The 23,303-nt window shown below is 47.8% G+C and overlaps 1 protein-coding gene across 5 annotated transcripts; it reads left to right on the top strand.

Annotated features, from left to right (window-relative positions):
- Nucleotides 1-3,434: 3,434 nt before the first annotated feature.
- Nucleotides 3,435-18,170, top strand: LOC310836956 (sestrin-1-like). 5 transcript variants are annotated; one of them, XM_083722978.1, is made up of 10 exons: nucleotides 3,435-4,072; nucleotides 7,954-8,028; nucleotides 8,454-8,660; nucleotides 9,618-9,800; nucleotides 10,336-10,560; nucleotides 10,915-11,020; nucleotides 11,639-11,757; nucleotides 12,267-12,457; nucleotides 13,689-13,833; nucleotides 16,506-18,170. In XM_083722978.1, exons 2-10 carry the CDS (start codon nucleotides 7,999-8,001, stop codon nucleotides 16,593-16,595), a joined length of 1,296 nt encoding a protein of 431 aa, XP_083579104.1. In that variant the 5' UTR covers nucleotides 3,435-4,072; nucleotides 7,954-7,998; the 3' UTR covers nucleotides 16,596-18,170. The 5 variants fall into 5 exon arrangements, with proteins under 5 accessions (XP_083579104.1, XP_083579101.1, XP_083579105.1 ...); XM_083722976.1 differs by lacking the exon at nucleotides 3,435-4,072 and adding an exon at nucleotides 5,112-6,497; XM_083722977.1 differs by lacking the exon at nucleotides 3,435-4,072 and adding an exon at nucleotides 5,112-5,965.
- Nucleotides 18,171-23,303: the final 5,133 nt, after the last annotated feature.

Genomic DNA, 23,303 nt, shown 5'->3' on the forward strand with positions numbered 1-23,303 from the left:
GTCCCCATCTTTAAAAACAGTTGAAGTAAAAATAAAAATAGGAAAAGGAAACTCTTGTGCAATCTCCACCCCACACTAATGCAGTGTAAGTAATAAGGACAATACCTGCTGTGAATATTGCGCAGTGAGAGAAAAGAGCCAAGCCATCTGCAACCTGAGGGAATAGACAAAGACATCAGGGTGTGGAGAGAAAAGGCACAAGGAAGAGTGAGCACAGTCTATATCACAAGGCAATTCATGATGGCTGCTGCATTAACAGGGTTTAAGGCCCCCTGAACATGTGTGGAGAGGCAGGGTGACACAATGGTTAGAGTGTTGGACTGTGACTTGGGAGATGAAATGGGGAAGAAGAGAACATTGTACACCACCATGAGCTCATTGGAGGGAAATGTGGCATATAAACACATTAAATTAAAATCAATCAATCAATCAATCAATCAATTGGTTAATGGATGTGTTTCTGCATTGCAGGCAGCTGCTGTGTTGGGACATTGTGTCTCACTGTAATCTGAATCAGGATAGGCACCTACACCAGTTATCCTGGGGCAGGCTATGAGGGTCAGGGGTGTGTTAGCATGAAATCTTGCAATCGTGCAATGGGTTAGCTCAGGGGCACCTGCAGAGGCCCATATCTCTGCAGTTGGGGGTGCTGTGTCAATTCCGGGAGCCATAGGAGCAAACTCCTAGAGACTGAGGGGTCTTCACACACACACCCCCAATAAAATATTTGAAGGGCCCCCCAAAGCTGATGGGCATTGCCATTTGAATAGTGTGCATGCACCATGTCATGTGATCAGTTATGCAGGGTGGGGCTTATTGCCCCCCTCCCCAATATTTTATTCAAGTTGGGCCCCCTACCTGAAACCTCCTGCCCCTCTTTTCCCCTCTTCTTGCTATTACTACTTATTCACAAGCTATGTTTAAGAGTAGACCCATTGAAATTAATGAACCTCAGCTAATTGGGACGATTAATTTCAATGTGTCTGCTATGAGGATGAAAAGCATTAAAACCCAGAGAGAGAATATGAATGGGTAACTGGATCAGGAGGTTAAGAACATGAGAGAAGAAGAGCCTGTTGGATAAAGGCCAATGGCCCATCTTGTCCAGCACCCTGTTCTTACAGTGGCCAACCAGATGCCTGTGGGAAACCAGCAAGCAGGGCTCAAGCACAAGAGCAACTCTCCCCACTTCTGTGGTTTCCAGCAACTGATATTCAGAAGAATTGCTTCCTCTGACTCCATCCTGGCTTGTGGCCATCAATAGCCCTCTCCACTGTAAATTTGTCTCTTCCTCTTTTAAAAGCATCCAAGTTTGTGTCCATCACTGCCTCCTGTGGGAGCAAGTTCCACAGTTTAACTCTTTACTGCATAGAGGAGTTCTTCGTTTTATGTGTCCTTAATATTCCCACATTCAGTTTCATTGGATGTCAGTGAGTTCTAGAGTTATGAGAGAGGAAGATAAACTTCCCTCCACTTTTCCCATGCCATGCATAATTTTGCAATCTTACCATGTCACCTCTCACTCACCTTTTCTATAAACTGTCCCAAACACTGTGCAACCTTTCTTCATAGGGGAGTTGCTCCACCCCCTTGATCGTTTCGTTTCGCCTTTTATGAACCTTTTCCAGCTCTACAGTATTCTTTTTGAGGTGAAGTATCCAGAAATGTACACCGTACTCCAAATGCAGATGCATCAAAGATTTGTATAATGACATTATTATACTGGCAGTTTTATTTTCAATTCTTTTCCTAATAATCCCTAGCATGGAATTTGCCTTTTTCACAGCTGCCGCACTCAGCAGCTTCACTGAGCTTGCTCAGGGTGAGCACCTTCTTGTGAGTACCTGGCAATGACCTTTAATTCCATTTTTGCATTCAGATGAGGAAATGTTGTTACTTAGGGCACAAGGCTTTTGATGTTTCATCACCAACCAATGGCCTTCATAATGAGCAGAAGGGATTATCTCTAATACTATCCATATTCTCTCCTGGTAATCTTTCTAAAACCCAAGGATCCTCCTCTACTCATGCAATTGCCAAAGTGTATTTCTATGCTAGGTGTCAGAATAAAAAAGGCACTCCCGTAATTTTCCTTCTTTTCAGCTGGGTGGGCAAATCCCTGGGATTTCTGTGCAGCAACTCGCTTGTGAACAAGGATTGCTGGGATGTTCCTATAGTGGCTTCCTGAGGAATGGAGCAATATTTTCACGTACCCACTACTAAAACCAGTTTGGAATGTTAGACTCCTTTGTGCAAGTGCAGAGTTCTGTCATTATATCGCAGCCAGCACAGGGGCTCATTGCCCAAACTAGAAACTGTGACACAAACTGGGTTCAACACAAAAAAGCTGTTGCTAGATAGCAGTAGTGCTTACGTCCCCACCCCCCCCAATATAATTTACATTTTTAGAATGCTACCAACAGCAAGGAAAGAAATTGCAGGCAGATATTCATAACATGAATACACCAGTAGCAACTGGTTACAAGCTATGAAAACCATGAATAAAATATTGAGCTCTGTACTGCCTTGTAGGATCCAGCAACCAGATGCACAAATATAGGATTTGGGACATCTGCCTTGTCAGAAGTACATGTGAAAAGGATCTAGACCAGAAGTTTAACATGAGTCAATAGTGTGGTGCAGCAGCAAAAAAGCTAACCCAATTCTAGGCTGATTCAACAGAGGTATAGTGTCTTGATCAAGGGGAAGTAATAGTACTGCTCTACTCTGCCTTGGTCAGACCACACCTGGAGTCCTGTGTCCAGTTCTGGGCACCACAATTTACGAAGGATATTGCCAAGCTCGAACATGTACAGAGGAGGGTGACTAAGACGATCAACTCTCTGGAATCCAACTCTGATGCGAGGGATGCTTGAGAAAGTTGGGTATGTTTAGATTGCTAAAAAGAAAACAGAGGAGATACGAGATGCATTTTCAAATATCTGAAGGACGTCACATGCAAGAGGGAGCAAGCTTGTTTTCTCCTGCTCTGGAGGGTGGGACTCAAACCAGTGGATTCCAGCTACAGGAAAGGAGATTCATCTGGAAGAACTTTCTGACAGTAGGAGCTCTTTGACAGTGGAAGGGACTCCCAGAAGAGGTGGTACGCTCTCCTTCCTAGGAGGTTTTTTAGCAGAGGTTCTGGGGGCATCTGCGTGGAATTATTTAGTTGCGATTTGCAGGGAGTTTGACTAGTTGACCCGTGGAGTCTCTTTCAACTCTACATTTCTATGTTTCTGTCATTCTGCAGGGCTCAGGATTTTGGGGTTGTAGCGGGGAGTGGGGGTAGGAGAAGAAAGTGACTGAGCTCCGTATATAGAGTATTTATATCGAATGAGAAATTTTACGGTATGTATACGGAAAACTATTGCAGTAATATACATTGGAGCTATAAACGGAAAAACAAAGAGTGGACCGAATAACCAAAATTGTATTGGTTTTTAAATTTTATTTTATTAATACAAGTGTTCTTGCTATTCTTTGCAGGTTACAAGCTTCTGAAGACTTCAGTGGGTTCTCCGAGTAAACCAACAGGTATAGGAGGAAGTTAGCCACATGCACATACACATACAAGCGCACGCACGCACGCACGCACACAGAGTAACATACACACATGCACAAAAACACACATGCAAAAATAAGGCGCGACTCCTTTAAGAGCTGTCAAGGAATACCACGCTGGAACCTTGGCCCCGCCCCTTTCACCTAAATAGGCGGGGACTAGGCGCTTGACGGGCAGGTAACTTTCCATTCGGACCCACGTGGTTACGCAAGCCTCCTGCCGCAAGGCTCCCTATGCCCCGCCCCGCCGTCCGAGATAGGCCAGGAGTCCTTATTCGGCTCCGCCCCTCTGCAGTGTTTGGACAGCGTTGCGAGGTGGGCCACGCCCCTTCTCCTCTTAACTCCAGCTAGGCTGTCCGGGCTTGTAAGCTTCGCCGGTTGGCCGCGGCTCAGAGTCCGGTAGTGGCCGTATCCATGCAGTGAGGGAGGAAAACCCGGCAGGCCGGTGAAAATGATACTCTGCCCCGCTAGCACGGAACATCCCCGCGGAAAACAGTGCCATAGGATGCAGGTAAGCGGGAGATCCTCTGAGATGCTGGCAGTGACTGTCTTTGCAGGGCTTAAGGAGACCCCCGAGGGAAAGGGGCGTAGAAGTCCCCTCATTTAAAATCACGCTCACTTCGGGCTCACTTCCCGCTTGCACAGCTTAAATGCTGCAGCAGCGGCACGACCAACAAACTCATTCCACAGACCCTCCGCGCTTGCAAATTCCACCACGTCCGTAGAACAACCTCCCCCGAGGTGGCCGGTTTGGGGCGCTGGCGCCGCGTCCGAAGGAGTTCGTTTAAAAGGGATTCTTGTGGCAGCCGGGTCAGAGGAGGGTGCAATTTCTAGAGTAAGCAAAGAGTTCCAAGCCCCGTCGGCGTTTGCTGGCGAGTCAATCGTGTCGGTCGGATGGGGTGCACACGCCCCCTCCTCCAGTCCACTCCTGACAGCGGGTGAATGCTACGGATCCCCGCTTCTCAAAAGCATGCGAGCCGTTGAAGTTGCAGCCGGAACGTGCGTGTTGTGTCCCCCACCTTCCCCCCACAAAAACCCTGCGGTGGACTTTTTCTCTTTAATTGGGGGGAGGGTCCCTGAACGTCGCGCCCCCAGAGTGCCCTTCCCCCACTTGCTTTGCTTTCTTGGCGTAGCTGAACCTTCTAAGGGCAGGAGAGTCGGGGGCGAGCGTGGGGCGTGGGGCGTAGAAGGCTCTCCGCTGACTCTCAGGATTAGGACCCCTCAGGAAACGGGCGTGCGGGGGGAGAGGCATGGTGCTTGCCGCCCTGCTTCTCCCTCCGCTTCTTCACATCCATCCGGAGCGGCTGTTTGTCCGGTGCGTCCCTGGAGCGCTGCCTGTGCGCGTTCGGCCTCCGCCGCTCTCTTTGTCCTAGTCCGGGCGGCAGAGGCAGGGATGCGGGATGCTGCTGCCGCCGCTTCTTCTTTCTCCTCCTCCGCCTCCCAGCGCTGCCAATCAAAGTTGTTTTTCTCTTTTTCCTCCTGCGTTTCGTCGGTGGTGCGGCTAGGGGGCGCTGCGGCCCGCTCGCTGCGGCGGGGGTGGGTGGGTGCATAGATGGATCGGGGGGCGCGCCGGCAGGGAGACAATGGGGCCGCTACCGGGACGGGAGAGTGGGCCGTCAGTGGTCCAGTTGCTGCTAAGGCTTCAAGAGGGGGCGTGTTCTTTGGGGTTTCCCCGAGATGTTGCGTTTTGGAAAGCCTTTTTAAAAAGGGAACTCAGGGTTTCTGCACCGCCCTGCAGAGACCACCGCACACTCCCCCATTTTGGTGCTGCTGCTGTCCGTGCTTCTCGTAGTGTTTCACTTTGCTTGGACGTATAGACCTCTCGCTTCCCCAGGATGCGCCCCCTTGTCTATAATTCTCCCACTTGAAGATGGAGGTTGGTTGGCTTCTGCGTGTCGGGTGTTTGGGGAGATGGGGGGGGCGAAGAAGCACCCTGGTAAACTAAACTGTGGATCCTGCTCCCCCAAAACACGTATCAGCCTATATCTCTGTTCTCGTTGTTGTTGTTGTTCCCTTGATGGTTAATCTGCCACTTGTTCGAAACAATTCTGTAAAATGATGTTGGGGTGTTTTTTTCCCCTCCCTTCACATTGGGTTGTAAGTTTTTCTCAGGGTAGGCACATCGGAATGAATGAACCTAAGTTAGTCAGGGTCATTAATTTTAATGGACTCTTCTCTGAGTAGCATAAGCATTTGTAAGAACTGGTTGGCGTTCATCTGCACCTTGGTTCAAAGAATTTCATCTGTTCCCAAAGCAGAGTGGCGGCGGTGGTCCATCACACTTGCATGCATCTAGCCTGCATCCACACCATACATTTAAAACACATTCCTCCCTCCACTCCAGAAGGAAAAGGAATGCTGGGAACTGTAGTTTAAGGTGCTGGGAGCTGCAACTCTTTGAGGGGTGAGTGACAGTTCCCAGGGTTCTCTTTGGAAGAGGGTGTGCTTTATATGTGTGTTGTATATACAGAAAGAGAGGGCATCTCCAGGACCAATAGCTTACTAGATTACTTATTCATCAGGGAGATGGAGCAGGCGTGTATGGGGAGGGGGAGAGTCTAGACCCCTCCTTTCAGAGCATGTTAAAAATAAAGCAGGAGGTGCAGTGAGCTCCCTCTGAACTGGGCTCTGGCACAAGACCCCTGCGACTAACTTGCACAGAACTCTGGTGTGTCCGGACCAGGTGGAGTCTCTGAAGTTCCTGAGGCTCGAAGGCCAGGCTTTGGCACTTCCACTGACCCCACTGCCGCATCACTTTCCGGTGTTGCTTTTTCTAATTTTATTTTAGAGTTCAGGAATGTTATTTTAAGGCCCTGTTAGACTCTGAAGGAGTGGGGTACCCTGCCTGGATATGTGAAACTGAGTGATTTTCCATTGTCCCGTCCTCCTTCTCTGCTCTGTCTATTTGCTATGAGTTCCAGCCTCGATGCATATGGGTGAGTGAGGGAGTAGTGGTAGAAAAGCCCCAAAGCCCTGGGCGGGTAGGTGGGTGGGTGGGTGGGTCGACTTCCCAGATCTTAAATGGACTGCACAAGACTTGCTTTAATGTTATCCATAGCTCATTGCAGACTGAGAGGGAGAGTTGTTTGTATTGCTGTACAGGCAAGCGATGCTCTTAGGCACCTGCAATTGATACAGTTTTTGCACTATCTGTTGGGTTAGCTCAAAATCTGTTTATGGGGCTCTGGGTGAGATTTGAGCCTGAGCCTCCCCTGAATGATTATTTAAGTGGGAGGCAGGAGCCCCTCTGGCTTAGAAAGACCATCTGAAGATTTCAGGGGGTAGGCTGGAGGGTAAAATGCATGTGAACCTGGACTTTGAGATACAAGGACTTGTAGGAAGGAGCCCTCCATGGCAGAATCACTGATAACAAATGTCTGCTTTGATTAGTTTGTTCAAGGAATGAATCCGAGGAACCTTGGCTTTCATAAAAAATTAAAAAAGTGGGGAGAAATTAGCTTCTAGTCCTCAATAGGGTGTAAACTGACCTGTGCAGTGATTGGTGAAATTATCTGTAGGGTTTGGGGGCTCAATCTAGTGTCTTCTGATTGGGAGGGAAGAATTCTCCCTTCACTCTTCCCTAGCAAAAATAGATATATCAGAAATTAGTGCAATTAGACTTAATGGTGTATTGCTTCTACATGGTGGCAAAATAAAACTTTTTTTGTGTCAGCACCCTTGTATCCTGCTTGTGGGTTTCCCAGTGGTATCTAGCTGGCTGTTGTGAGACACAAAGTGATGGACCCTTGCTCTGGTCCAGCAGCCGGCATGCACTTATTTATAGTCCAGAACTGTGTGCAGCCCTGAACCCACAAAGAAAGTGCCCAATTCTAAGTTTTCTTCTAACACCCAGTCAGCTTCCCAGAGAAGTGCATTTTCTCTTTTCTCAGATGATGGGGACACAGTCTCTTTCCACCGAGACCCCATTGCCCCCTACCATATTAAGCAGCAGATTAAGATACAGTTGGTTTCTCGGGCCAATGGGAATGACTGTTGCTTAGACTTGCTGTTGGGCTGCTTGATCTTTTGATATTGTGATGCTCGGCTTTCTTTAATAATTTGTTGTGTCTGTCGCTGGTTGTATGCTTCTTGTACTGATTTGTGCATTGCAATGGTTACGCACCTGGGAATCTTTGTGTGGTAGAGCATCTCTGTTGCCTGCAGAAGGTCCCAGGTCCAATTCTGGGTCTCTCCCAGGAGAACTGCAAAAGGCTCTGGTCTGACACCTTGGGAAATTGTTCCCAGTCAGTGTAGAGAAGGGGTGGGAAACCTTAGGCCAGGGGTCTGGATGTGACCCTCCGCTCCTGGTTCTGACCCCTGGAACTCTCCCCATGCTGCTCCCTTCACTGATCTTGCTTCAAATCCAAACTGTTTTGTTTGTTTTTTGCCTAGCTGGAATGTACCCTTGAACTCTCATAATGCTTCTTGGTTTTCTGGATGGAGGATATAGAGGATATTGAGGATTTGGTGAGTGTGTGTAGGATCTAGCCTACCATACAAACGTAAAATTTTCAGTCTTTGCTCCTCTTACTTTTGCTTCTGGCCTCACCCCCCTCTGGCATGTGGCCCTTGGGAGATTGCCCAGAAGGGAACGCGGCCCCTGGGCTGCAGAAGGTTCCCGTTGCAGAAGATACTGAGCGACATGGACCACTGGTCTGACTCAGTATGAGGCAGCTTCCAACACCCCTACAAGTTTAATCAGTAATAAAAGCAACTCCTGCCTTTGAGACACATTGCGTTCCATGAGCTTGCAATTTCACTTTCTCGCTGCACCTGTCAACCTCTTCTTGTTATCACCCTCTTCTCCTGTTCCCAAAGAGAGCAGCTGGGGGACACAAAGCACCTTTCTCATTCTCCTCCTTCCCCTCCCTCCCCTCCCGCTCCCTCCCCAGGTAGCAAAGATGAGTGCTGGTGACAAAGAGAGGATTTCCCACTTGCTCTTTGTGAAAGCCCTGGCTACCCGCGGGTGCCTCGAAGCCATAAGCCAGCAGATGGGATATCACCCGCAATACCTGGACAGTTTCCTCCGGATGCAACACTACCTACTGCACATGGATGGGCCGCTGCCATTCTACTGCCGCCACTACATCGCCATCATGGTGAGTTGGGGGGGGGGAGCCAGCTCTCAACGTGGCACCTTTGGCTTAAAGGGCCAGGTGCACTCGCACTCCAGGCTCCAGCCAGAGCTTGCTCGGCACCTGCCTGTTGGCACAAGCCAGCCTTTTCCAACCTGTTTGGACTGCATCAGCCCCAGCCAGATTAGGTGTTGTAGTCCAAAACTTCTGGAGTAACCAAAGCTGGTTCCGCTGCCATGCAAATGCTCTCTGTGTGTGTTTCATTTGTTTGCTACAGCTGTTGGTCTCACTCAGCCCTTTCACCCCACACTTCCCCCATTTTATGCACCAGTTTGCTGTTATTGGTTTGGAGCTGCTCATAACCCTGTGTTGTCTCTTGTCCGTTGGGTCTGGTGAGGGTTTAAGGGAGGAGGCAAAAGCAACAGGGTCTATGAAAGGCAGGGCCAACTTAATTCTAGGCTTTGTACCTGTCTTCCTCCCTATGAGGATAAGGATGAGGAAGATGGCAGCCAGTGCCACCCTCTGCACTAGTAAAAAAGGCAGACACATGGGGTCTGGTTGAAGGAAAGCTGAGGTTAGGGAGGCAGTGTCCCACCTGTCCTCATGGACCATCCTCTGCTGCCCAGACCTTTATAGCACTTGTGCAGTGCCTTAAGGGTGCTGCACAACTGGGCATACATGCCAGTTGCCTTCTTCCTGCATTGCCTCCAAAATAGCCTCTATATGAAAAGCACATTGCTCTAAGCGCATTGATCAAGATGCCTGCCCTCATGGGCCAAGCAGAACAGACTCCCTTGGGAGATTGTAGCCTCTCCTCCTTTGGAGGTTTTTAAGCAGTGGTTGGGGGCTCATCTGTCTTGGATGCTTGAGCTGAGATTCCTGCATTGCAGAGGGTTGGATGAGATGACCCTCAGGGTCCCTTTCAGCACTACATTTCTATGATTCTGAGTGTATTTAATGTGCCTGTTGCATCTCTTGCAGGCAGCTGCCCGGCACCGGTGTCGATACTTAGTGAATCTACATGCACTGCAGTTCCTGAGGGTGGGTGGTGACCCTCAGTGGCTGAGAGGCTTAGAATACATCCCCCCAAAACTCCAAAGACTCAGCGAGATTAACAAGATCCTGGCACACCAGCCATGGCTCATTGGCAAGGAGCACTTCGAGGTAACACCGTGGGTCTGTGCAGAAGGAATCTAGCAGGGAATGGTGATATGGTTGGGAGTCTCCATTCATCCCCATTGTAAATGCAGCGGAGCCTTTGTGCTCACACCTGCTTCTGCACATGCATTAATAATAATTATTCATTTGACTCAAACTTTTCCATTGCAATACTTTTATTATTTTAATAATATTACTAGGATCATCATTATTAAATCTGTGTGCTGCCTAAATTGGCTTTTAAGCAAGTTTACAACTTTAAAACCAACTGCACACAATAAACACACATAATACAAAATACACGATGAAGCAATTCTGACAAAATGTTAAGATAAATGGCAGCCACAACTGAAATACTGGCAAGCGGGTGTGAAGCCTAACTTAAAACAGGCAGCTGGACTAAATTTAAGGGCACGGATTAAATGAAGCATTCTGACAGCTGTGTGAGAGGTTTTCCGTGTCTGGAATGTAGGGTTCCTGGGAACTGAGGCCACTGGCTGCATTCAGAGGTGATTTTCCCCTTCTGTTGCTTCCCTTTCAGAAGCTGCTGCAGATCAGGGAGGAGAGCTGGTCCCTGGCAGAACTGGTCCATGCTGTTGTGCTCCTTGCCCACTACCATGCACTGGCCAGTTTTGCCTTTGGATGTGGCTGTGAACAAGACTTCCCGCCAGACGGCTTGCTGAAGCTCACGCTGCCGGGGAGCCTGTGCTTTTGTGAAGTCAACAATGGCTGCAGCCAGGATGTGTTTCATAACAACCGCAAGAAGGTGCACTTGATGCTCTTGGGGGCTGGGAAGGGAGGTTGGGGTATACAGAGAAGTGGGTATGGTGAGAAGGCAGGAATATTCTGTACTTGAAACATGGGATTTGTGGCTCAGTGGTGGAGCATCTGCTTTGCATGCAGAAGGTTGCAGGTTCAATCCCCAGCATCTCTAGGTAGGACTAGAGAAATCCCCGGTCTGAAACCCTGGAGAGCTGCTGCCAGTCAGTGTAGACAATACTTGATGCACTACTGGTCTGACTGATCATCATGACTGTGGTTGGGTGGGGAGGAGCCCTTCTTGGACTGGGAGCCAGCAAAACTCTTTGGTGTTTTCTCTCCCCCCCCCCCCGGCCTGCAGTCTATGGATTCCTGTGCGGAGGTGGAGTCTCTACAAGAGCGCATTCACAAGCTGAAAGTGGAGAATGAGGCACGGGAGGAGATGAGAACACCTGAGAGGGAAGAAGGTAATGCCTAAGAAGGGTATTGGATGCTGGTGGATGCCAGTGGTGGCAGCCACTCGTTGGGACTGGTGGGGTGGAAGGCAGGGAGGCCAACAGTAGATGGCACCAGAGCCCATGGCATGGAGAGCCAGCTGCTTCTAGCTTCTACCCCTTCCTTCTCCCTGCTGTGTTTGACAAGGCCAACGCTGAGACCAAGGAGGAGGAAGCTGGCAGGCACTACCATCATCTGGGCTGGGAAAGCTCAGTCTGTAGAACAAGAGGCTCTTAATTGCAGGGGGTTGGACTAGATGATCCTCATGGTCCCTTTCCAACTCTACAATTGTATGGTTCTATGACTGGTAGTGAGCATGATGGCAGGCAGGCAGGTGGGGGCAGCTGTAAACAGACTGAGTTCGGTGGGGCACTGCCTGTTTGCCCACATGGACCAACCTCCATTTAGATAAGGCTGCAGGAGAACATTCTGGGTGGAGACATTTCTGCATGCAGGGAGTGAATGCAGTACTACCATGCACACACACACACACACACACACACACACACACTTGTTTTTCTCCAAGGCCCCTCTCCTTTTCCTTTCAACACAGCTTTCTTATTCTTTTTTCTTTTGCTTATGGCTTCCAGCTTGCAATGGTGAAATTTCTGGCACCACAGACATCTCTTGCTTCATTGAAGACCCCAGTTTTGGGTACCAGGATTTTGCTCAGCTTAATGAGAGCCAACCACAGATATTCTGTGTGCAGGTACATGCTTATTACATTTTAATTTACACAACCTTTTAATATTTCAACCTCTAAGCAGGTTGCACATGTCAGCTGAAACCCATGCAAAAAACTCAAAATTCTGCATTCCGTACTGCTGCTGCTAATGGTAATAATAATGACAATGATAAATTCCACATTTTGAGTCACCTAATTCAGCAACAATGAATTTCATAGCGAAATAAACACAAGTAGTAAAAACCACAAAATATGTGGAATATCAAGACACAGCATCAATCTACAATGCAATTGCGGAATATTTCTAGAAAAATTTCACAAATGTTACAAAGGTGCTGTGTTAAAGTGGCCGTGATTGAGTGGTGATGATCCCCCTGAAAATGTCCTGCACAGTTGCGGGGGACAGAATTGGCACAGAAAGCTTGCTGGTCCCCCCCAGCCTGCATTGGGGGCTGCTGGTGGCACCCTCCCTCTGCCTTTCCTTATCTGTCCTTTCTCTCGACCCACCTTTTTTCTTCTTTTCTTTTTGGCAGGATTACTCCTGGGCAGACCACGGCTTCTCACTGGTGAACAGGTTGTACACTGACATCGGGTTTCTGCTAGACGACAAGTTCCAAAAGGTCCAAAAGCTCCAGAGCTGTGTGCTGGCAAAGCGGCAGGGCTGTGACCCAGCCACGTTCAAGCGCAGCGTATGGAACTACGTCCACTCCATGTTCAGCATCAGGTAACCACTTCCTTCATCTGTCTCTCCTGTGCTCTGTGGGGGACCAAGCTCTTGTCCAAAAACACCCCCTGCCCGTCCCTCACCAGTGTGGAACTGATGCACGGGGGGCTTTAAAAAGCAAGCCAGGCCACATACTGTGCTTAAGGCTGGCTAGATTAACCACTAAACAAAATAAGCACCTGTTTAGGACATCGGGGGAAGGGAGGCACCATATAAATTTTCCATTGCTGGATTTACCACCATGGACCCATACGGTGCAGCTGAATGAGGTTCCACAAAAAAGCCCCTCACAATAAATGAAAAAATCACACACACACACACACATGCACACACACGGTAATAAAATAGCAATAATAGAGATTAATAATATACCATTATTGTTTATATTCTGAATTAGATATATATGGAGGCACTACAGCCCAGCATGAGGAATCATCCCATTTCTCCCTACTCAGCCTAGTCTCTGCTGCACCCATTTAAAGCAGGACTTGGGGAGGTTTTTTTCAGCCTGATGTAGTGGATGAGGCTAGAGGCAACAGCAGTCTGAGCAATGGATGTGATACTTACCTTCTATAAAGCAGGCTACATTCCGACCACCGGGGAATCTGCCTTGTACCGGAAGTCACACCTGTTGGTCCATGTAACTCAGTGTTGGCAACTCTGACTGGGTACAGCTCTCCAGGGTATCAGACAGGGAGTGCAATTCGCAGCCTTACTTGGAGATGCCAGGGAAGTGAGTTTGGGATGTTCTGCATGCAAGGCAGGTTCTCTACCGCTGAGCCGCAGTCCTAGCTCAAAGCAAAACCCTGAAGTTTCAGTATCCTGCGACACACCCTTTCAAAATCTCCCCCACCCAGGAGAGGCAGTGTAGCTGATCAGGGAGACATGCCAGGCAGGGAAAAGCACCCGAGGAGGGTGCAAGCTGCATTCTATGGATCTGGGCAAGATCCCTGCAGGAAAGGATTTGGAGCTTCTGCTTCTGCTGTATGTGTGTATGTTCAGGAACTGGAGAGCCAGCTGCCTTTCAGAGACAGGAGGGTTTGGACCAGATCATTCTCCTGGGCTCCGGCAAATGTTTTGTTTTAGTTTCCTAAGCTTCAGCTGAGGAGGAAGCAGGCAGAATTCCTGTTCACCCAGGGCATCTTGGAATCTGGCTTGAAACTGACATGTGTTTAGGGTGAGAGAAACTATTCTGGTTGCCAGCTCCTGTGTAACTGCTGTTCCATTCCAGGTATGATGATTACGACTACTCAGAGGTGAACCAGCTCCTGGAACGGACACTCAAGCTCTACATACAAACTGTGACTTGCACCCCAGAGAAGCTGGATCAGGAGACGTTCACGCACTTTTGGAAGCAGTTCAAGCACAGCGAAAAGGTTAGAGATAGCAGGATTTGTGAGTGGATGGAGGACAGAGGTGTGGTGGTCAAGAGATTGCAGGGGTTGAAGACCCGTTACGGTTTCTACCTCAGGGTCCTGAAGCTGCCCAGTCACATGAAAGGGGAGCTTTTGAGCCACTGAGAAAAGGTCTTCTCTCCCTTTGTACTGACTGGAGCCCATCGGGAGTGAAAGGAGGTGAGTTCAGCCACTGAGGACAGTCTCCCAGGGTCACTCTGGAGGAGGAGCATCAGAAGAACACCAAGGAGAAGTTGTTTTCCATGCTCCAAAGCTGAGCATTTAATAACACTGAAAAAACAAGGTGCTGAAAAAACCACTTAAATTCAAAAGAAGATACTGGAGAACTCCAAATCATTTGCTTATGTTCATGCACAGAAAATAGCAGATCCAGCCGAGAGGCAACACATGGAGATACAATGCATCTCTAATTGCTTTTACTGTATAATTATAAGATCATTGTATAATCGTAGAAGGGGGTGGGGTGTGTCTGTGAGTATCCTGAAGGGATCCTGGCACTTCTGAATTTGCCACCTTATTACTGGTGGAGAATGTGTATGTGTCTTGGGCAAAGGGGTATTAGTCTGCTCCTTGGTGGTGCCCAGGCTGTATCCATTTTACAGGCAATAGTAACAGCAACAAAACCACATCTCCAATGGTGAATTGTTGAGGGGTGTGTGGGAGATGCCCTCTCTTTTTAGAGCATCATGGTAATGTGGTGCAGGCAGTTCTCGCTCAGCTGATGTTTGCATTCCTCTTCACTTGTAGTGAATCCAGAATGCTCCCCCACCAAAAAAAACCCTGTTAGAATGGCAGCTGGGAAATTGTTCTGCCTAAAATATTTCTTTTCTCTCCTTGCCCCACCACTCCAATATACTTGTCAGTTATTAGGATGAGGAAAGAAGATACTGCATTTGAAAATTTTTAAAGGGAAGAGGAAAGTGTGGTGAAATTCTCATCCGTAGGGGGCAGGGGCTTTGTCTTCTGTACTTTACTTCTAAGGTGCCCAAGGCTCTGTGTGTATGTTGGTCGTCTCTTCTTTCATTTTACAAACCATCACACTCCAACAGCTTGAACTCTGCAGCACCCCTGGATGCCCCCATGCCCATTAAAGCCCACAGAGAGACACCACAAGAACTCACCCTTTGGGGCTTTTTTCAGATTAGGTGGCATGGGCAGCCAGAGAGGCTGCAGAATGATTTGCTGGAAAATAAAACATGCGCAATATACCCCTCTTGCAATGAATAAGCAAGCTCATAACCCAACAGGCACAGTCTGCTAAAGACATCTTTATGAGGCAAAAGGACAGAGCTAGAAAACTGGAGGAGAGATTCCAGCACAGTGCTGGCCTTGACAGAGATTTGGACAAGGAGTGTTACATGCACTTTTTGGTCCCCACCAATATGCAGACCCTGCCCTGCTTTTTAATTGAGTGAGCTTTGCTTATGTGCCCATAGTTCTGTGTGTTCTACTGCCGGCTGTGTTCTCTTTTTTTTGCCCTGCAAAATCAGCCACCTGCTTTGCAACCTGAGGATCTAACCACCTTGCTTGGCAAAGACATTAATCTCTGCTGCTGCTGCCTTTTCAAAGAAGTTGGCTGGCCCTGTGTATTTTTAAGACCCTGGGGGAATTGGATGTCCATGAATCATTTTCTGTACCAAATGCCAGGTTGTTAGAGAGTTTTTTTTGTTTGTTTTTTTAAAAAAACTTTTATATCAAGACTGCAGGATTGAGGGCACTGGAGAGAAGGAGGTTGGGTTTCTCTCCTCTCTTCTCTCCCCCAACCCACCCCTTCCTAAGTGAGCAATTTAATGTGTCCCAACACAGGAGGGAGGGATTACAAACAATGGTTCGATTAATTTAATAGGCTGTGCTGATCTTGATTTACCACACTTAATTAAAAGTTGATGTGCTCAACCACTGAGCTTATGGCAGGTCCAATAGCTTAGAGAGCTTGGTGGATAGAGAGTATTATGTACATGCAGAAGGTCCCATGTTCAATCTACATCTACTGCAGATGGTTGAGTAGCAAGACTGGGGAAACTGCTCTGCTTGAGGTCTTGGGAGTCTGCTGCTGCCAATGCTGCTGCTGTTGAGAATGCTAGGCTAGATGGACCAGCACTCGAATAACTCTGTACTGGGCAGTTTCATATGTTTCTGTCCAATCACAGTTAAATGGTGCAGGAGAGATGTTCTAGAGGTGGGCTGGGTGAACTTGAGAACCCACCTGGATCTGTCCCAAAGCCTCCCTAGTCTAGCACGGTGGCTGACCAGATGCCTTAATGGGAAGCCCGCAAGCAGATGGTGAAAGCACTCTCTCTAGCAGCAGTTCTCAGCAACTGGAATTCAGAGGCATACGGCCTCCAACTGTAGAGGGAGACAGTAGCCACCATTGGTAGTTTGGTGCTCCAATGAGTTTCTTAAAACACTATAACTTGTGAATGAACTCCAATGGAGATGAAATTTTGAAGATTTAGGATGCATGAAAAATGGAAGAGAACTGTTGAGCTAATGTTATGTTTGTGTGATTCCCACGGGCATCTTATTGGCCACTGGCCTGCTCCAACAAGCTCACATGTACTTAACCCTTGCCCTGTGGTCCAGTCAGGCTTCTTTCTCCTCTAACCATCCCTTTTTCTTCTGCTCCTTTTTAGGTCCACATGAACCTTCTCATACTGGAAGCCCGGCTGCAGGCAGAGTTGCTCTATGCCCTTCGAGCCATCACTCAGTACATGGTCTCCTAGAGGGCTGCAGGCGAGCACCCCCTGGACTCTGGCTCATGCACCATGCCATTTCAGCGACTTCAGTTACTTGATAGCTTTCCCTTCCCCTCTTAAGATGTGAAGAGAAAGATGCGCCTTTCCTCCCAGCGATCCTCTGTTGTCTTGTGCAATTGCTGAGCTCTGAGGATCTGGGAGAAAGTATTGGGTCAGATGGCTGGCTGCGTGCAAGGGTGTTTTCTATCCAACAGCTTTTGGAGCCATTTCTGTCCACACAACCCTTTTGCAGGCAGGTGTGTGCTGCAAAGGGTGTGGAAAGCCACATGGTGGCTAGATGTTTTTAATGGGGATGGGTGGGGTCGTCATTGCAATTCATTGTTGGTCCAGTTGTAGCAGCTCTTACTGAGTTTCTGGCGTCCTTTACAGTATTAGAGGACCCTTTCCTTGCCTTGTGCCATTCCTGCTGCTCATAATTGTGCCAATGTCTTAGCCCACTTTGGGTCTTGGATGTTCTGTCAGTTGGGGTGGTCAGTGGCTTTAAGCCAAACTTGTGGAAAGATAAGTCCCTGGACTTTGAGGGAAGGACTTTCTTGCTTCCTACTGGTCCAGCAGGGAGGAGGTCTGCAGCAGCCTTCTTTAACCTGGCATGCCCTCTGAATGTTTGCTGTACTACAACTCCCATCATTCCTCTGACTGCTGGCCATATTTACAAGAGCTGATGGGAGTTGGAGTCTAATGATGGTGGGAGAGCACTAGGTGGGCCTGCAGTGCTCCTCCCAGTGAGAGAATTCCACTCCATTACTCTTTCTAGAGTTGCCCTCAATGGTCATTTCCTGGCCTCCACTTCTGCTCTTTTTTATATTCCCAAAGTTGTACCAGTTTTGCAGCCTGTCTCCCGGCCACCCCAGCTGTCCCAATTGCTTCCCCTTCCTGATGTCTGATTTCATGGCTGCCTAGAAAGAGGGCTGTGACTCCCCAGCACCTTTTGGCTTTGGTTGTAGCAAAGCTACAGAGATTCCACAGATTCCCACCTTGCACTCCTGAACACTTTCACTCATTGCCCAAGGTGGGTTTCCTCCAATACATATCCCCTTGTTTTTTACCCCCTCCCAAGGAGCACAGTCTGATGCTGGGAGCTGGTTCTGGGTGGGTCTCCCTGTAATCTATAAATGCTCTTGCTAAGATTTCCCCACCACCGAGCCAGGAGGGCTGGGGTTCCGTTATAATGCTGGCAAATGCCACTCTGGAAACACAGCAAGCCCACTCTCCTTACTGGCACAAGGCGCTACGGTCACCCTTCATTTGGGCAGTTGTGCCTGCTTGTTATATATGTGGAGCACTGTGCACATCCTGCACCTTTTGGGAGACTCTCACTTTGTGCAAGGCAGGATGGTGGGGAGTTTGTGGTGGAGAGATGCTGGTGGGAAGGGACCATTAAGAGCTGAAGACATCAGGGAGGTCAGGAGCTGGCTCAGTGCACACAGCGGCAGCTGACCTGTTTACTGTGTAAATGATTTTTTTGTGGGGGGGGGGACAGAACATCATGTGGGAAAGAGAGTAAAAGCCTATTTTTGCTATAAATATACTTGTTCGACACTGCACTGAGTTTTTCTTGTCTTTCTTTGGGGGAGTGATGGAGGGGTGTCTTAAACTGCAGTATGTTGCATGCTGAAAGCCTGGCAAAGACAGCTTTGTTGCTCCTCCCTCTACGGTTGGTATGGTGTTTTATTTGCAAAAAGTGTTGGCAAAACTTTGCCCTGGAATCCATTTGCAGTGTTGGGACTCCGTTCTGGAAATGCAAGATTAATTTTAAAAAGAGGAGAGAGAAGAGTTTATGTGATGCTGCCACTCTTGAAAGTTGAGTGGGTCTCAGCCTCGTCAATACCTGGATGGGAAATTAGCTTATTAACTGGGGCTCACAGCCACGGAAGAACTTTGAGTAAAGTGTTTTTGTTGTTTCTCGTAATAAATGCTTTTTGTCCCTTGGCCAGGTCACCCTTATCTTTGGCCATTTTTAATGTCTACTCAAGAAACAATGTAGAAGTGGGGGTGCATCACTAGGAGAAGGCTTGACTGTTGACTCCTGAATGGTGGTGGTAGATTTCTGCCAGGTAATGCAGCATGTCCCCTTTTCCAGAAGAAGGCTTCAGCATTTTGGGATGTAATTCATGGGCATCTGCAAGGATTTTTCTTGGTGGGAAGTAAAATACTGACATGTTGGCTAGTTACTCTCCAAAAAATTCAAAAGAATGGTCCTTGTCCATTTCCTTCCCTCATGTCTCAAGTTGTGCAGGTGTTAGGCAACATTTGGAAAACAATATTTATACCCTGCCCATCTAGCTGGGTTTCCCCAGCCACTCTAGGCAGCTTACAGCAAATAGAAAATTGTTTCCTTCAGGGTTGCCTTCACATGTCCTCTGAAAGGCAGATAGTTCTTTATTTCCTTGACATCTGACGGGAGGGCGTTCCACAGGGCAGGCACCACTGCCAAGAAGGCCCTCTGCCTGGCTCCTTGTAACCTCACTTCTTCCAGTGAGGGAACCACCAGGAGGCCCTCAGAGGTGAACGATGGGGGTGGAGACATTCCTTCTGGTATACTGGGCTGAGGCCGTTTAGGGCTTTAAAGGTTAGCACCAACACTTTGGTGGGACGCAGGTGGCGCTGTGGGTTAAAGCCTCAGCGCCTAGGACTTGCCGATCAAAAGGTCGGCGGTTCGAATCCCTGCGGCGGGGTGCGCTCCCGCTGCTCGGTCCCAGCGCCTGCCAACCTAGCAGTTCGAAAGCACCTCCGGGTGCAAGTAGATAAATAGGGACCGCTTACCAGCGGGAAGGTAAACGGCGTTTCCGTGTGCGGCTCTGGCTCGCCAGATGCAGCTTTGTCATGCTGGCCACGTGACCCGGAAGTGTCTCCGGACAGCGCTGGCCCCTGGCCTCTTGAGTGAGATGGGCGCACAACCCCAGAGTCTGGCAAGACTGGCCCGTACGGGCAGGGGTACCTTTACCTTTACCTTTACCTTTACCAACACTTTGAATTGTGCTCGGAAACGAACTGGGAGCCAATGTAGGTCTTTCAGGACCGGTGTTATATTTTCTCAGTGGCTACTCCCAGTCACCAGTCTAGCTCCCGCATTCTGAATTAGGTGTAGTTTCCGGGTCACCTTCAAAGGTAGCCCCACGTAGAGCGCATTGCAGTAGTCCAAGCGGAAGATAACCAGAGCATGCACCACTCTGGTGAGACACTCTCTGGGCAGGTTGGGTCTCAGCCTGTGTACCAGGTGGAGTTGGTAGACAGCTGCCCTGGACACAGAATTGACCTGTGCCTTCATAGATAGCTGTGAGTCCAGAATGACTCCCAGGCTGCACACCTGGTCCTTCAGGGGCACAGTTTTTGCTCCATTCAGGACCAAAGCAAAACAAGAAACCCAAAATTTGAAACTATTTTAAAACATTTAAAAACATGAAGTATTTTTGACATTTGCCCCAAATCCCGGAGTTTGTTCCAGTGAGTCTGAGCTCTTCAGCACTCGCAGCACGGCAATGTCCCTCTGGTCTCCCAGGAGTCTTTGAAGCAGAGCAGAGTGAATCTGGTCCCCACCCCCTAGGCCAGGTGGAAAAGGGCCTTGCAGGGAGTGGTCTTCAGCACTCACAGCTGGGCAACGTACAGTGGAAGCACCACATTTCCACTTTAAACAGCCATGGATCCTCCCCCAAGTATTCTGGGAATTGTAGTTCATTAAGATGCTGAGTGTTGGTAGGAGACCACCAAGGCCCCTCAGGGAGCTACAATTCCCAGAGCAGTTTAATAAATCAATGCCTCTTCCCAGGGAACTCTGGGAACTGTACCTCTGTGTGAGGACTAGGGGGTTTCCAAACAGCTATTGGCACCCTTAACAAACTAGAGCTCCCAGGATTCTCTGGCAGAGGCCATGGCTGTTTAAAGTAGTACCATCAAGTTTTCAATTTATGGTATGAATGTGCCCATTCTCTCCTCTTCCTCTTTTTTCCTCTCTCTCTCCCTCTCTCTCTAAATGAAGACAGGGAATCTGGAGATTATAATCCATGTTGGGGATAGAGAAGACCTGCCTCCTATGGCATTCCATCTCTGTGTCTGTTCCACATGGTAGACCATTTGCTAGCTTATTACAAAAAAAAAAGGAGGAATACATTTTCCTGTAACATTTTTATTCATACAATTTTTTCTAGGCCCTCTCTTCATCAAAAGGATTCTAGGGTAATATATATATATATATATATATATATATATATATATATATATGAATGAAATTAACCTGTGTATCATAAGTGAGCATAGAAATGAAATACATCAAGGCAAAACAGAATGGAACTCAATTCAAAAATCATCCACTATCTAAAATGCCTAGGAAAACAGAAGGATCTTCACCTGGGCCACTGCTTCTAATCCCAGTGTATGGCTCTTTATGGAGGTCATTCCAATGCTGGGATAGCCTACCACTACCAAAAGGATGTTCTTGGGATAGGGTCTTTCCAGAAGGCCTTGGAAGATGGGTAAACTGGCATGGGAAGAAGCTCTTTTTCCAGGCATAAATCAGTTCTAAAGTAGACATATATGTGCCAAATTTGGGTGTGCTTACTTAACCAAAACCATTTTTTAAAAAAGGTAAAGGACCCCTGACAGTTAATTCCAGTTGCGAACGACTCTGGGGTTGCGATGCTCATCTTACTTTACTGGCTGAGGGAGCCGATATTTGTCCACAGACAGTTTTTCCGGGTCATGCAGCCAGCATGACTAAGCCGCTTCTGGCAAAGCAGAGCAGCGCATGGAAACACCGTTTACCTTCCTGCTGGAGTGGTACCTATTTATCTACTTGCACTTGATGTGCTTTCGAACTGCAGGAGCAGGGACTGAGCAACGGGAGCTCACCCCGTCACGGGGTTTCGAACCGCTGACCTTCTGATCTGCAAGCCCTAGGCTCAGTGGTTTAGACCACAGCGCCACCCACATCCAAAACCATGTTTAGCAGCTGCCAAAAACAGAACAGTGAAGTTTCAATGGGCAGGGGGTTCCAAAGTATTCACTACCATGCTGAAGGATAAGCATCAGTCTGCTTAGCTGAACCAGCTGACGTCTCTCCCTCCTGTTGGGAAAAGGCTTTGTAGGTAGGCAAAGTTTGGGCTACCAATGTTCTCTTCATCCCTGCCCCCTATAATTATGTTGACAGATCTCCCCACTAACAACCAAAGCAAGGTTGGTGACAAAATAAAAGTGCTATTCTTGGAAGTTACTCAAGCCAACCACCTGCCCTGAGGCTGAGAACAACCCAAGCTGCATCTCCTAAATTCCTGGGAGTGATAATCTGCCCTTTCCCACAGGGTCATGATTGCTTCCTTCAACTACTTTGCATTTGTCTGTGATGATGACTAAAAGCTCCTAATGGAGAAGGCCTGCATGTTTCATGCAGCAGTTCCCTATTTTCTAAGGGGCAGAAAATAACACTGTTGAGTATTAATGTGAGTTTGTTACATAGCTAGGCTGGAGATAAAGCCACTCAATGGGAAGGTTTCGGTAAATCTTTAACAAAAAGAGGGCCTGAAAGCAAAACGATTTCCTTAAAGCAGGAAGGAAGAGGTGTGTGGGTGGTGTATATTTTGCTTCAAAAATGTTGATTCAGCATCCAGCATCTCCGTGATTTCCACTGAATGCCAAATATTGATTCTGCTTCTGCTGTCAGAAATGTTTTTTTTTTTAAAGAAAGAACAACACTTCTGCATCAGACCAATGATCAAACTTGGCCTGCAGTCTCTTATTATAATTGCCACCAAGATGTCCATGGAAAGACAAGAAGTATTTCATGAACGGGGGGCAGGATGTCCCTAAAAAACCCAAAAATTGTTGGTTGATTGGGTAGGGTAAAGGAAAAACATAAGATAAAATAAAAAGAAATTCTCTGGATCCCTAAGTACTTTTTTGATCCAAGTCCTCTTCAGCAAGAGAGCCATAGTAGAGATATAATATCACAAAACATGCAGCAAAGTAAAATGTGGAAATATAGCCTGTTAGACCTTTAAAATATCCCCTTCTAGGTTACTTCCAAATTTCCCCACCTCCTTTAGCATAGAAAGAGACCACATGTTTGGTAAGTTAAAAATGGTTTACTTACAAACTTTTCAATGGTCAGATTCATGTGCTTTTCCATACAGCAGCAAGACAGGCAGCATAACTTAGGTTCCAAAAATGATAAATGTTTTTAAATCATTTGTATAATAACACAAAGATGGATTTTTTACACCATGCAGTCTAAGCTTGGAGAATCCAAGCACCTAGTAGATTGTGCTATTCTTTTAAATATAAAAAAGAAGTGCCAGAACTTACCATGAACACCTCCCTTGTTCTCTTAGAATGCCAATGGCACCCACCTGAAAGGTGCCAGAACTGAGTTCTGGTGGGTTCGTGCTGAAAATAAGCCCTGCTGGCAGGGGTCACATGATGGAATGTGGGGGATTGAAGAGTTTGGTTTCCCTTCCTCCCAAGGTGGGGAGAATGACCTCCTTAAACCTGGTAGGACAGCTTACTCTATGATCTTAACCCCTTCATGCATTAATTAGACTTCAGCATGTTGGTTATATGTATGAGGCTGATTTATCCCACAAAACCTTCACAGTAACCCTGTAAGATAAATTAGACTAGTTCCCAAACCTTTTCAGTCTCACCCCCCTTTGGTTCCATAAACTCACCCCCAATGCCTCATAAGAA

This window comes from Podarcis gaigeae (assembly GCF_964106915.1).
Source record: "Podarcis gaigeae genome assembly, chromosome: Z".
NCBI lineage: Eukaryota > Metazoa > Chordata > Lepidosauria > Squamata > Lacertidae > Podarcis > Podarcis gaigeae.

Excerpts from the sequence above, each read along its gene's own strand:
- LOC310836956 (XM_083722975.1), top strand. The coding sequence starts at position 4,013 with ATGATACTCTGCCCCGCTAGCACGGAACATCCCCGCGGAAAACAGTGC. Across the intron at positions 9,801-10,335 it reads TTGGCAAGGAGCACTTCGAG|AAGCTGCTGCAGATCAGGGA; the intron begins GTAACACCGTGG and ends CTTCCCTTTCAG. Across the intron at positions 11,021-11,638 it reads AACACCTGAGAGGGAAGAAG|CTTGCAATGGTGAAATTTCT; the intron begins GTAATGCCTAAG and ends TATGGCTTCCAG.